Below are 15325 nucleotides of genomic sequence, written 5' to 3'. Positions count from 1 at the left end.
CCTCCGGGCCGAGCCTGCCAAATACTGACCCCGCCCCTCTCACTCACTGCACGGCGGGAGGGGGCGGCTGCCAAATACTGACCCCGCCCCTCACACTCACTGCACGGCGGGAGGGCGCGGCTGCCAAATACTGACCCCAAACAGATCATATTTTAATATTTTCATCTACTACTATTTTATCGCTGTTTTATTCAGGTGCACTAATCCCTCATAATTCTTCAGAATAGAATAGAATAGACTTGGGGTCAAAGGTCAATCAAATGAGCTGCTGCTCTCCAAACAGAGCCGGCTCAAGCCTTTTTGGGGCCCTTAGCAGATTTTAATTTGGGCCCAACATGACAACACCAGACGCTTTGTCTTTCCTGAGTGTGTAACTATAATTGGCATAATTTGTAATTAACCGACATATTATTGGTGCTGTTATGGCTGTTTACAGGACTCGCAAACTGAAGCAAATATTTGGGTTCTGAAATACTGAGTGGTACAGAGTGAATGGTTTTGTTGCTGAAATGTTCTATACAAATAAACTTAAAAATCATGGCGTGCTTTGCTACTTTTGGCTTCGTAAAAGTTAGTCAAAAACACAAGAAGCCGTCCCTGAAGCTCAAATTTCCACAAAGTTTAATGTCCAAACAAAAACATAATTACCAGACCATTTATTACCATTTCTGCCTGTATTATACTAAACCAGTTGCACACTTTATTTATTTGTAAATGTGTTCCTTTAGTTTTGATTTGCAATAGATTGGAAAAAATACAAACAATTAAAACAGATAATATTTTATGCTATATATAAATAAACTTTTCTTTAGACATTGAGGAAAAAAACATTACAGTTTGAAAGTTACATTTGTTATATTTCAAACTATAATCTCTTGACAATAACGTTTGTGAGTGTAAAAGTAACAGCTTAATTGGAAGTGGGGACTCAACTGGAATAGTGCCCAGGGCCTCATAAACCCCCGGACCACCCCTGTTGATCAGAACCTTCCAGAAGAGCTCAAACTAACTGAAACAAAAATTTGGTTTGAAATAAAACATAAATACATTTTACTGGTTGAATTAATCAACTTCCAGAATAAAAATGTTCAATTTTAGAGTTTATTCTATTTAAACTGATTTAATTTTTAGATCATGACAAATGAATTGCTGTGAAGAAAAAAATATCTTAACAATAACTCAAAATCTTTGAGTTATTGTTGCAAAAATAATCAAGAACAGTTTGAATGCAGTTTTTGTCGTTCTACTTTTATTGCACCAAACATTCAAATGATGATTTCCATACAGCTCTTCACTATTTAAGTGCAAATGTATGCAGAAAGATATATGAATCACATTAATACTATAAAAGCATGATTTCATTATGCAAACCCTGAGTGTGTGACACTCTGAGCTCATTTTCATATAAAATCATGCAATGAAACGAGGTTAATTACATTTATAACAGCACTTAAATTACACAATTAGTCATTTTCCAGGAGCTTTTCTATGTTTTACAGACACACAAATGTCAAACCTGCACATTTTACAGGTCTTATTTTTTCCACTTATCTTTAATTCCCTTCAAAAATATTTCCCAGCTTGTTGGCGCATTAATATTCCTGAGACACAAAATGCTTCACAGCCCTCAGGTTTCCATCTTGCTGTCCTCATTAGCAGGCGGAGTTTGCACAGTTGCCATGGAGAGTTAGAGTCAATGAATAATTAATATAAGGAAAGCGACAGTCAGTCTAAGAATGGTGCCATATGCAAAACATTTTATAATAATTGAAGAGTGACGCTGTTTGCATGTGTCTTTATTAGGTTCATGCATAGAGATGTTTGAATGTTTCCCTCTGGAAGATTTCATGACCAGAAAACTTCTTTATGATGGGAAGTTTAGTCAAGTGCGCCACCTGTTGGAAATACTGTGGTATGGCACTGAAACGGCTCATTCTGCACAACTCCAGTTCTTCAATGAGACTTTATGGTTTTATTGTTAAAGACTGTTTATTATTTTCCTATAAAATACTAATCACTGTTACAATCTGATTTATACAGAGAGTTAAAAAATCACTTTACAATAAGGCTCTGCTTATAAGCTCATAAATAGTTCATATATTAGTCATTAATTAATCTCTAAACACTTCAGAAATCATCAATTAGTTTATTACACATTAATTAAGGATGAGGAGAAAAGGTACTGTTTTTTTTGCCAAATAGTGAACCTTATTGTAAAGAAGTACCAAAAATATATATTTGAATTTGCAATAGAAGATTTGTTTTTCAGCTAAAGTTCATATTTGTAAGGATTTATATGCACAAACATAAAATTTCTTTAATGGCAACAAAACAAGATCGGGTTATAAACACATGTAAATGACTGGTATTCAGCACAGTTTTGATATGGAAAATAAAAGGAAAAAATACAATAGAATCACTATATATATATATATATATATATATATATATATATATATATATATATATATATATATATATATATAGTATTTTACTTATCGCCCAGTGACTGCTGCTGGATATGTTTTAGATTAGTGAGCAATGTGTTGCTAAAACCTGATTCTGCATAATCAATCAACATGTTGCCATGTTCATGCGGCGCCTTGCGATGTTTTATTCAGAGTTTAAACAGGACAGGCCGACATGCAGTGAACTGCAGAGGGAAATAATTATAGATTTTCCATTTTTATTTACAAAGACAAAATCTGAAATGTGTAAAATTATATTCACCCCCATTTTACCCAGACTGTACTCTAATAAACTGAATATACCGCCACACCACACTTTTCAGAAAATGATTGATTTTCTTCCACTACTTTGTGTTAAACTCCAGATGAAACACAGGAAAGTCTGTGGCTTCAATGGAAGGGAAAACAATTCATGAACAAATAAAATAACACCAAATTCACATCTACATTTCATTTTAGATCTTAAAGATTTTATTTGACCTCTTCAATGATATATAAGAATAATACAGACAGGATGAAGATTGAAGAAGAGGATCCATCTGTGGTTAAAGGAGCAAATCTAACTGATGCTTTGAACAAATAAAAACTGTTTGGATGAAATAACAAATCTTAACCTAACAGACGAATAGAACAGGAGAGATTCGCATTATTTATACTTTAACTCACATAAACACAGCTGTCCATGCAGAACGGCCTGCGACCTACGACCTGTGACCTACGACCTGCAACTAAACCAGAGAATACTTTACAAACAACATGGTGGAAAGTGTTGTGCTAGTTGGACACACAAACACACACACACAGTCTCTTCCAGAATGTCAGTATCTTTTCTAGAAAAAGGATCGAATGTATTGAATGAATGACGAATCGTTTCTCTGGCTGCATGTGAACATGTTGTTGGTTTGTGTGTTTCATGTGAACATGTTGGTTTGTGTGTTTCATGTGAACATGTTGGTTTGTGTGTTTCATGTGAACATGTTGTTGGTTTGTGTGTTTCTGCAGAACCTGAACCGACTCGCGTTGGTAGAATCCGAGGAGGTAAAATAACCGAGACGGTTCTTTAAATAAAACCTGACGAGGCCGTGGAGGCCGGGAACGATGTGAGTAATGGAACTACCTGGACGGGAAACTAAAATAATCCCGTCAGATTATTTACAGACTACAGATGCAGCAGGTCTTCTTCTCAGAACAGTTCTGGTTCTGTCCCGGTCTGGATCACTTGATCCTTGTTGTTCTGGAGAGATGGACGACTTAGGCTTCGTACACCCTGTGGAGGAAGGAAAACAACGGTCAACAGGGGGCGCCGTTTGCAAAGTTACTGTCAAAATGAACAGCAATAATTTTGGAGTTATAAGAGGAAAAATGTTTTTGTTTTTGTAAGTCATATTTTTACCATGTTATCCAAATGTAATATTTCATTCGTAAGCTAAACATTTAGTTAATCAACTAAATGACAAAACATTTAGTGACTAAATAAATCAGATTTTTTTCAATTATTATTTGTTTTGATGAAAACCATTCAAATATTTTTCTTTCACCTTTTAGTTACAAACATCTTCATGTTTGTCTTGTAACAGCATAAAAAACATTTTTTTAATCATTTGTTTTCTGTTGGACTAATTTCAGAACAACTGATAAAAATGACAATTATTATGGCTGCAGGCTTTAATTATAAAATATTCTCACACATGTTGAATATTTGTCAGTTGCAAAACAATAAGTTATTCCGTGTCAAATGCAGTTTTGGCGAAAGCCTGCGCTGCCGCCTCGCTACCTGTGCTTGTCCTTCCAGATGCGGAACCATTTGACCAGGTTCTTGGTGCTCTGCAGGTTGGGGTGCAGGCAGTACTCCTGACCTTTGAACCGAGACATGTTCTCCATGGTGACGCTGCAGGGAGGGAAGGAAGGACAGAAACACGTCAGCCTCCCGAAAACTATGAGAGTCATGAATATCATAAAAATTAAGGCATAATAGCAAAAAAAAAAAAAAACACATGAAATTTGCAAAGGAAAGAAATGTTTTAATGAGCAAAGAGTTTCAGTATTTATTAAAATGTGACGTAATCAGCTCAGCTGATACAGTTTATCGATTGTCCTGATAATAATTACAATTTGATGCTGATTTTTTAAAGATTAAATATTTCCTTATTTGTGAAATTGATTTAAAAAGATGATCAACATTCTCAGTTTTATGTTCAAATATTTTTCAGGTAGGAATAAAAAATTACAACTAAAATCTCTTAATATTACAACTTTATTCCTGTGATGTTATGACTGTATTCTGATAATATTATGACTTTATTCATATGTTGACCTTTTGCGACTTTATTCTTGTATTATTGTGAGTTTTTTCCAATTATTACGACTTTATTTTTGTAAAATTATGACTTTAATCTGGTACTATTATTATTATTCTTGTGATTAAATGTTTTTTTCAGCCTCTGTGTTGTGAAGTAATAACTTTAATCAAAACAGAAACATGAAGTAAATCTGCATTTGTTTTGAATGAAAATGTCGGGTCCAGCTGGAGTCCGTTTGTGTCACTTTGACCAGATTTCAAACACCGTTTGAAAACCATTGAAGCCGTTTGAATGGCTCCACTTCAGGACCACTTGACTTGTTATTGCCCCAGATTTCTAAATATTCTCCAACATTCCCGCGGCTGAAAGCGCCTGGTCTTCCAGCAGCTTTGTGGAGCTGACAGCTGAATGTGACTGAGCTCAGTGAATGCAGCGTGTGTCTGCAAGCGTCGAATCGGCAGGAATGATGGAGACAGTCGGCCTGCGTGTGGTTTATTGAGAGCAGCTCAGACTGCAGGGCAGAGCCTGAATGCTAAATGACGGCAGGATAAAGGAGCCGACTCTTAAAGTCAGAGATGCGTCTGCTGCTTGTTTTATCCGCAGAAACTCTGAGTGACAAGAAGAAAGGAGGGGAAGGCGAAGGATCCAAACCAAGAGAAACGGAGGAATCAGGAGGAAGAGGGACATTTGGAGGCGTGTGTGTTTGTGCTTTGGAGTCGCCGCTCAGCATGCCAAGCGTCCAGAGAGGAGACTCTCACTCGTTTCTCTCGCTTTCATTCCTCCCTGGCTTTCCGGAGCCCGCTGAGGCTCCTCTTTCACCGGTGGCCCCCATCTCATGCTAATGGCGCGGCCCTGAATGCCGGCGGCGTGGCAGGTAGCAAACATCGTGGAGGGCGGCTGCGAGCCCACAACAATCCAGCTCCGCACCGATTACATCTGTTTAATGGAGTCAGCTTGTCTTTACCGTTTTCTTCCTGGTACTTTTTGGGTTTTTTGCAGAAGAACAAATTTATTAACTTACAGGAATGTGGGGGATTTTACTTTTATGCCTGACTGCTGTTTCATTGAATGATTCATTTAGGAGATGAAAAACAATCAGATTTCAAAAAAAAATCAGAACTGAACATCAAGAACAGCTGTGTGAACGCAGCGTTTCCTTCCTACTGTCACAAACATAAACAGGCTGTTTGGATGAACTTCTTACCGACAAACAATCTAAGTTCATAAATTATGAAACTAAGTTCATAAATTAGTCGGTTTCCGTGTTTTTAGTCGGTTTCCGTGTTTTTAGTCGGTTTCCTTGTTTTTAGTCGGTTTCCTTGTTTTTAGTCGGTTTCCGTGTTTTTAGTCGGTTTCCTTGTTTTTAGTCGGTTTCCATGTTTTTAGTCGGTTTCCTTGTTTTTAGTTGGTTTCTGTGTTTTTTTAGTCGGTTTTCGTGTTTTTTTAGTCGGTTTTCGTGTTTTTTTTAGTCGGTTTCTGTGTTTTTAGTCGTTTCCTTGTTTTTAGTTTTTGTTTTTTTTTTTTTTTTTTTTGTTTTGTTTTTTTGTTTTTTTTTTTTTTTTGTTTTTTTGGTTTTTTTGTGTTTTTTTTTGTGTGTTTTTAGTCGTTTCTGTGTTTTTAGTCGGTTTCTGTTTTTAGTCGTTTCTGTGTTTTTGTCGGTTTCTGTGTTTTTAGTCGGTTTCTGTGTTTTTAGTCGGTTTCTGTGTTTTTAGTCGGTTTCTGTGTTTTTAGTTGGTTTCTGTGTTTTTAGTCGGTTTCTGTGTTTTTAGTCGGTTTCTGTGTTTTTAGTCGGTTTCTGTGTTTTTAGTCGGTTTCCTTGTTTTTAGTCGGTTTCTGTGTTTTTAGTCGGTTTCTGTGTTTTTAGTCGGTTTCTGTGTTTTTAGTCGGTTTCCGTGTTTTTAGTCGGTGTTTTTAGTCAGTTTCTGTGTTTTTAGTCGGTTTCTGTGTTTTTAGTCGGTTTCTGTGTTTTTAGTCGTTTTTGTTTTTAGTCGGTTTCTGTGTTTTTAGTCGGTTTCTGTGTTTTTAGTCGGTTTCTGTGTTTTTAGTCGGTTTTTGTGTTTTTAGTCGGTTCTGTGTTTTTAGTCGGTTTCTGTGTTTTTAGTCGGTTTCTGTGTTTTTAGTCGGTTTCTGTGTTTTTAGTCGGTTTCTGTGTTTTTAGTCGGTTTCTGTGTTTTTAGTCGGTTTCTGTGTTTTTAGTCGGTTTCTGTTTTTAGTCGGTTTCTGTGTTTTTTAGTCGGTTTCTGTGTTTTTAGTCGGTTTCTGTGTTTTTAGTCGGTTTCTGTGTTTTTAGTCGGTTTCTGTGTTTTTAGTCGGTTTCTGTGTTTTAGTCGGTTTCTGTGTTTTTAGTCGGTTTCTTGTTTTTAGTCGGTTTCTGTGTTTTTAGTCGGTTTCTGTGTTTTTAGTCGGTTTCTTGTTTTTAGTCGGTTTCTGTTTTTAGTCGGTTTCTGTGTTTTTAGTCGGTTCTGTGTTTTTAGTCGGTTTCTGTGTTTTAGTCGGTTTCTGTGTTTTTAGTCGGTTTCTGTTTTTTAGTCGGTGTTTTTAGTCGTTTCTGTGTTTTAGTCGGTTTTTGTGTTTTTTAGTCGGTTTCTGTGTTTTTAGTCGTTTCTGTTTTTAGTCGGTGTTTTTAGTCAGTTTCTGTTTTTTAGTCGGTGTTTTAGTTAGTTTTGTCTTTTTGTCGGTTCTGTGTTTTTAGTCGTTTTGTGTTTTTAGTCGTTTCAATGTTTTTAGTCAGTTTCTGTGTTTTTAGTCATTTCCTACAGTTTCTGTGTTTTATTCCTTTGATCCGTCCTAATAACAAACATCACTGTGAGCCTGTCTTATGTGAAGATATTCTTTTATATTTCTTTGCACATACTATTATATATTGATCTGTTTTCTACAAAAGGAACAACAACAAAAAAGGAACAGAAACATTTTAAAAATATTTCATGTTTCTGGCCCACTGCTTAACTTATTGATTTTGTTGGTTGTGGCAAAAGGTTTGGACTTGATGAAGGAGGGAGAAGAATAAGAAAGACTGAAATAGTTTCAGTAAATATTCTCAATAACTCACAATATCATCTTCTCTTGGCAGAAGGGATGTTTGGTTTGATCTCCAGCTTCTGAACGTCCTTATATCTGATCTTTGGTCCTTTTCTGGTGCATCTGCACTTATAGGCTGAGGAGAAATGGAGACATGTCAGAACTGTTCTGTTCTCTGCAAAACACATTTAAACATGTCGACAGGAAAACTCCAGTTAATAAGCTGTTGCTTCGGTTCTGTATCCGTTCAGCTGTTTTTTTATCTTTCTGTCTGGGACACGTCGTGTTTCAGAGCTCTGACCCAGATAACACCTGCTATTTATTGACACGTTTCTTGAGTAACTCCACATTCATCTTCCCTGCGGCTCCAGCTGCCCGCCGGTCACGGCCCTGCTGCCGGCCAGAAAGAGCCGGAGAAAATTGGTTTAGCTGGCTGTATATCTGGGATGACCCGGATAGTCCACGGTTTCCCTTCATCCATCAGCTGCTATCAGCGCCGACCTGCGGCCCGTTAAATCAGGCTGCAGCTGCTGCAGAGCTGCAGAGCTGCAGAGCACGCTCACACGGGATCAGAATGACAGAAAACACACAAGTTCATATCGACTGGAGAGAAGACGTTTACGGCGCTCTGCAGAAACACAGCAGCTTCAAACGCCTGAAAGACGCCGAGTGGAAACAACAAAACCAATCAGAGTCAAAGGAACCTCAAACTATTATTGAAAGAATCTAAACGATTTCAGTTAATTTAATCCAACTTCTCAAATTAATAATGGTAAAATATTCTCCAAATAGCAGAAATACTGGCTTCATTCCAGCAGACTCACTGTGATCAGGTCCGTCACAGTAACAAACGGTTCTGGATGAAACATTTTCTCAGAATTTACTGCAAAAATATTCCTCTATTGAAGCCATTTTTAGGTCACATAATGCAAAAGCAAGAAACATTTTAAACATCCAACATGGATCATCAGAACAAAAACAACAAATAAAATGAATCATTTATTCTCTGAAAGCAAAATGATCCTTCAAATGTCAAAACATCAAACTGGAGACTTTTATCATCCAGTTTCTGGTAGAAAAACCATCAATGGAAATTATTGATCTCATTTTAACTTGTGGTGGATGAACTGATTGTTGTTTATTGCCAGAGTCTGATCTGATTCCTGCATGCAGCAGGTGTTTCTGTCAGAGACGCTGAACTTGGTTCTGGATCCCAGTGAAACTGGACTTTTCTCTCCGTTTCCTTCCAGGAACACAGAGTCAGTAAACAGAGCAGGAAACTGTTACATCACCAGTTTGGGCGCCAAGCCCACATTTTTTCAATAAATGAAGGTTTTACCTTCTGCGCTCAGGAAGTGCAGGATGAGCAGCAGCAGCAGCACTTTGCACCGATGCATGGCGTGAAATACTGGTTCTGAAAAACAGAAGTTCCACAGACTGGATTCCTCAGCGGTCAGGAGGAAATGCGAACTGGACGGACGTTGGTGGCTGCAGATTAAATCCACTTGCAGGGAAGGAAGGAAGGAAGGTTTTCTGCTTGTCGTCGCTCTGAACTCCGTCTGTGCGTCCTGCGCGCTTTGGATGCGTCTCCAACTCTCCTGCCGCTCCGTCTGGAGGCTGAGCCAGCTTTAAACCGCTCCACGCTGCCTCTGCTCATTAACATGCAGGACCAGGCAGCGAATCAAACACTTGTGGCTTGGAGGAGAGGAGGTCTGGAGGGAGGCAGGGCGAGCAGCCGGGATCAGATCAGGAATGTTCTCTCTGCTGGCTGCAAAATAACCAAAACCTCCAAACCAGGAGTTATTGATATACTTTCACATCCTGGGCAAAACCTTCAATAGAGATTTATAAATTAAAGATGTCAAAGGTTCCAGCTATGTGCTTATCCATAAAACTAATAACATTTAATGTTTCTCTGGATTTTATTATTATGGTCCATTTGTAAAGTCACACAGTCAGGAATAATTTGGTTTGTTCAGCCTTTCATTTAAGGGAAGAAAGTCATATTTTCACCATTAATACCTTTATAAAAGTCGCAGGTCCCAAGACAAATATTTAGCTAAATGTTTAGGTCAGAGCTACATATTTTTAAAAACTAATATTTACTCTGGAACTTAAACTAAATGTTCAGCTAGCAGGCTAACCTGCTAGCTGAACAGGAAGGCTGCTAGCTCAATGCTTTGTTAGCAAGCTAAATATCCAAAACCGAGCTAATCCCAGGTAAATTAAATGTTTAGCTTAGACAAAATTGTATGAGCAAAATAAATACTTATATTGCAACTTAAATAAATATTTAGCTACAAGCTAGCCTCCTAATTAAATATTTAGCTTGCTAGCTAGTTTGCAAGCAAAATATTTAGATCTGAGCTCAATATTTAGTTAGGAAGATAAATATTCGTAAATTAATTGTTCAGCTTGGAAAAAAATAAATATTTACATTGGAATTTAAGCTACAAGTTTAGCAACTAAGCCAACCTGCAAACTCACACGGTGCAACGTCCTTGACTGCAGAGGAAGCTGTTTTAACAGCTTGTTAACTGGAAGTTTTTCAATGTATAATGGTGGAAGACATTGCAAAATATTTTGTTTAGAAACCAAACGTTCACAAACTCAATATTTAGCTTGCACGTTCAATTTTTTGTTTACTGTTGCTGTGCAGAACTAAAATATTACTTCAGAGACATCTCATTCCTAGAAAGCAGCTTGTCAAAAAGAAAATCTTCCACAAACGTCTGTGATGAAAAATGTCTGATGACTCGTGATGTAATGTTTGCAGCTGCAGGTTTTCATGTTGCATCCAAAAGAAATGCAGTCATTGTGTGAGGCGGTGCCAAAAGGTTGAACATGTCTGTAAACGATAGTCCTGAGAAGCAGCGCCGACCCTCCCACCGGGGATCCCCTGAAGCTGCAGCCATCAAAACTCTGCATCAGCAGGGATTTCTGTGTGTGTGTGTGTGTGTGTGTGTGTGTGTGTGTGTGTGGGTGTGTGTGTGTTGTGTGTGTGTGTGTGTGTGCGCGCGCACTCACCTCACAGTCCTGAGCATCGGCCCAATCAGCTCCTGTCTCCACCATGGTGACCTGGCCCCGGCTGAATGCCGTCCTCATGTCCTCATGTCCTCATGTCCTCATGTCCATTTTGTATTAAAATGATGATGTCATCAGGGTGTCAGTTGGACCAAACTGTTGGGTCAAAAACAATCGAAAATCAAGCAAATAATGTAGCGAAATTTTACTACAAAAATGTATATTTCCACATAAATTGAGATTCATCTCATAAATTGAAAAAAAGTTTTTAAATTATTGACATTTGAAACTGAAATTTTTAAATTTGGTGCAGAAAATTTCTGAGATTAATTTCAAAATTTCAGATTTTTTAAATGTAAATTTAGAACAAAAAAAAATTCCAGTTGAACCCAAAATCAAGCAAATCATCCGATTTTTCTCTCTTCAATATTTACAGTAAATCCAAAAAGGGATTTTACGACAGCGTGAAACGGCTGCTGAAGAAACGCCGCCGACTGTAAACGCTGCTCAAACCGACAACTTCCTGTCGCTTTATTTTCATCTGATTACAACCAGCAGGAAATAAATACATCTCTAGTGAAGGAATGTGTTGCTCCATTTTCTCTGGAACTGAAATACTTCCAGATTCAGCAGGAATTTATTCATTTGAATTTAATGCACAATAAATATTTTCACAATGCAGAATGGACTCAACAAATTAAAGGTTTAACATCTTAGTGGAACAAAAAGAAATCAAGAAGTTTCTCCAAACTTTTTCAGTTGATATTTTCTATTTTGTTTGTTTGCAAAATGTTTTTTTCCAAGATTATCGAATGAATGGACCGAGTTTATTCTGATTTAAAATGAAAACATGAAAACGTTGCAGCAAACATTTTACATTTTAACGAAGCATAAATATGTGAGCTTATAACTGCAAAATTCTCATCCTAAGACATTTAAATCAAAGTTTCTGCATCAGATCCATTTGCTGGAGCAGACTGGATCAGTCGTGCGCTGCAGTCGGGGCCACAGAAAGTTATTTCACGGCCGGAAAATGGCCCACGCTCCACACTTTGGACACCACTGCTGGGTCGCATGAAATTAGGAGCAATTTGTTTTGTTCTTTGCAACAAACTGATTTTCAAACCAAGGATGCCTTCAAACACTCATCAGCCGCCTCTGAGTCAGAGAACATTTTGTACGTTTTGTTCCTGAGGGTGGAAGATAATTAGCTGGGAAGGTCAACATCTGGTCTGCATCTCCGAAAAGACGGCTTTACTGAAAAATTAAAAAATAACAACCTCTGTTTATGAGACTTGGACAGAGTGGATGATTCCAGAATGATCGACAGATCAGAGCTACTGCTGATCTGCTCTGACCTTTGACCCCAGCATGGCTGATTCAAACCTCAGGCTGACAGATGAACCTGAAACTGAAGCAAAACAATCCGTCAAAAGAAAATGATTTAAATCTGTGTGAAGTTTAGACGGAAAATGAACCAAATGCAGCTTGAAGGAACCAGCGGCTCATCCAGGACACCATCCGTTTCCTCACTGAGATGATTAGCATTAATGTTAGCATGAATGTTAGCATTAATGTTAGAATTAATGTTAGAATTAATGTTTAGCATTAATGTTAGAATTAATGTTTAGCATTAATGTTAGCATTAATGTTTAGCATTAGTGTTAGCATTAATGTTTAGCTTTAATGTTAGCATTAATGTCTAGCATCAATGATTAGCATTAATGTCTAGCATCAATGATTAGCATTAATGTTTAGCATTAATGATTAGCATTAATGCTTAGCATTAATGTTAGCATTAATGTTTAGCATTAGTGTTAGCATTAATGTTTAGCATCAATGATTAACATTAATGTTTAGCATTAATGATTAGCATTAATGTTTAGCATTAATGTTAGAATTAATGTTAGAATCAATGTTTAGCATTAATGTTAGCATTAATGTTTAGCATTAATATTTAGCTTTAATGTTAGCATTAATGTCTAGCATTAATGTTTAGCATTAATGATTAGCATTAATGTTTAGCATTAATGTTAGAATTAATGTTAGCATTAATGTTTAGCATAAATGATTAGCATTAATGTTTAGTATTAATGATTAGCATTAATGTTAGAATTAATGTTAGAATTAATGTTTAGCATTAATGTTAGCATTAATGTTTAGCATTAATGTTAGCATTAATGTTTAGCATTAGTGTTAGCATTAATGTTTAGCTTTAATGTTAGCATTAATGTCTAGCATCAATGATTAGCATTAATGTCTAGCATCAATGATTAGCATTAATGTTTAGCATTAATGATTAGCATTAATGCTTAGCATTAATGTTAGCATTAATGTTTAGCATTAGTGTTAGCATTAATGTTTAGCATCAATGATTAACATTAATGTTTAGCATTAATGATTAGCATTAATGTTTAGCATTAATGTTAGAATTAATGTTAGAATCAATGTTTAGCATTAATGTTAGCATTAATGTTTAGCATTAATATTTAGCTTTAATGTTAGCATTAATGTCTAGCATTAATGTTTAGCATTAATGATTAGCATTAATGTTTAGCATTAATGTTAGAATTAATGTTAGCATTAATGTTTAGCATAAATAATTAGCATTAATGTTTAGCATTAATGATTAGCATTAATGTTAGAATTAATGTTAGAATTAATGTTAGCATTAATGTTTAGCATAAATGATTAGCATTAATGTTTAGCATTAATGATTAGCATTAATGTTAGAATTAATGTTAGCATTAATGTTTGGTCGCCACATTAGCAACAAATCTGCTCATCATCCAATTATTAAACACAGAAAAGATTTAATAATGAATAAATAATAAAGTCTCCAGTCTGATGTTTTCACCTTATTTTTGAAGGATAATTTATTTTACAGAGACTTTATAATTCATTTTATTTGTTTTATTAATTTATTTTGAGTATTTATAATATTCCAGTGTTTAATGTTCATTAAATGTGTTTCTGCATTAACTTAGTTGAAAATGGCCTCAGGACATGGATATTATCATCGACCTGATAAAGTTGGGGCAGTTTGGTTCCGTCGTCTGGATCCTCCTCAGAGCAGCAGATCCTCCAGTTCTGGTTGATCCTGCAGCGATTGGATCCTGAATGATCCGTAATGCCGAGGCAGGAGAGCAGCTGCTGTTCGCCTCCGTTCTCCCACAGTCAGCCGCCCTGTTTCTCATCGCTTGGATCTTCAGCTGCTCTGGAAAAGTTTCAGCTCTGACTTTTCTCCAGGTTTCTGTCAGAAACGTTCTGCTTGTCACTGAGTTGGAGGTGAAAAGGGAAGTTTTGCTCACAGCTGCATCATATTAAACGCAGCAGAACAAGAACTAAACAGTGAATATAATGTTTTATTATGCAATTACTATTCCGGTTAAACATCTCTGTCTGTGAAATCATTTGTTGTTGCACTGCAAAAACACAAAATCCTGCCAAGTTGGTTCAGTTTTAACAGCAAATATCTTCGTACTTTTGAAATAAAACTAATTTTTCAGCAAGAAAAATCAATTTGTGTTTAGTTACTTCAGCGAATTGCCCAAAAAAAGAAACATCCTGAAAAGTGATGGGAAAGAAAGGTCTGATATTAATAAACATTTAACTCTGTCAAAGTGTTTGACGTTCAGCAAAGCCTCACATTCTACATTCTCTGTTTTCACTCAACATTTTGTGTTAAATTAAGAAATTTGCATTTGATGCCCAGAAAAATGTCTTCAGCTCTTTACATCTGAAACTGAAAGTTTTACATTTTTCTCAAACTGCAGCCAGACGTGCAAATCAGCTCCCAAACCAGACAAGTCAAATGTCAAAGGTCGAATTAGGTTTTCACAGATTCCTCGCTGAGACGAAAACTAAACGCAAATTCAAACTGGAAACTCTGCAGCTTTTTTCTGTTTGTCTTCCAGAACCGTTTGATGCTTTTGGGTTTATTCCTCTCTTTCTTGGTAAAATAAAAGATAAATGAATGTTTCAGTGAACAGATGCTGCAGACGTTTTCATCAGTGTTCAAAAGACAAAAACCGGTTAAAGGAGCCGCTCTGTCCAAACAAACAGCTGGAAAACTCAGGAAGAGGAAGAAGAAGCATCAACATCTCAAATTTTCTAAAGTATTTTCTCACATTTACAGCAACGTTCAAACGTTTCAGCAAAAACTGTCCAGTCAAAAGGAGTCGCAGAAAAAAATGAAACAAATCTAAAAATTAAGCAAATAAAAGTAAAATCAATAAATTTTCTTTGTGCATTTTATTGTTTTTTTGTAAATAAAACAGTGATGTAGAAATGTGAAAAGAAAGACAAATGATGTTTTGTTTTAAACATTTCTAATAAATATTCCAGTTTTCACTTCATAATCCTGAAGAAACTTCCTCTTTCATTTAGCAATGTATACATGAGTGTGATTGTCAGCATTAAGCCCCGCCTCCAGGAGGGCCAGATAAAATCCACAAACACAGAGGAAAGTTTCACTGATTTATATTAAAACCCTTTTTAAATGTTAATATA

At 36.4% G+C, this 15325-nt stretch overlaps 1 protein-coding gene across 1 annotated transcript; it reads right to left on the bottom strand.

Annotated features, from left to right (window-relative positions):
- Positions 1 to 2916: 2916 nt before the first annotated feature.
- LOC129360660 (C-X-C motif chemokine 14-like) lies at positions 2917 to 10872 on the bottom strand. The gene is given in 6 exon segments (XM_055030988.1): positions 2917 to 3735; positions 4243 to 4356; positions 7821 to 7851; positions 7854 to 7925; positions 9129 to 9575; positions 10817 to 10872. Coding segments are annotated over 5 exon segments (291 nt in total). The 5' UTR covers positions 9187 to 9575; positions 10817 to 10872; the 3' UTR covers positions 2917 to 3719.
- Positions 10873 to 15325: the final 4453 nt, after the last annotated feature.

This window comes from Poeciliopsis prolifica, unplaced genomic scaffold, assembly GCF_027474105.1.
Source record: "Poeciliopsis prolifica strain line A6 unplaced genomic scaffold, Auburn_PproV2 SCAFFOLD006, whole genome shotgun sequence".
Lineage (NCBI taxonomy): Eukaryota > Metazoa > Chordata > Actinopteri > Cyprinodontiformes > Poeciliidae > Poeciliopsis > Poeciliopsis prolifica.
The sequence above is the reverse complement of the archived record's forward strand: the minus strand, read 5'-3'. Positions and strand labels throughout refer to the sequence as shown.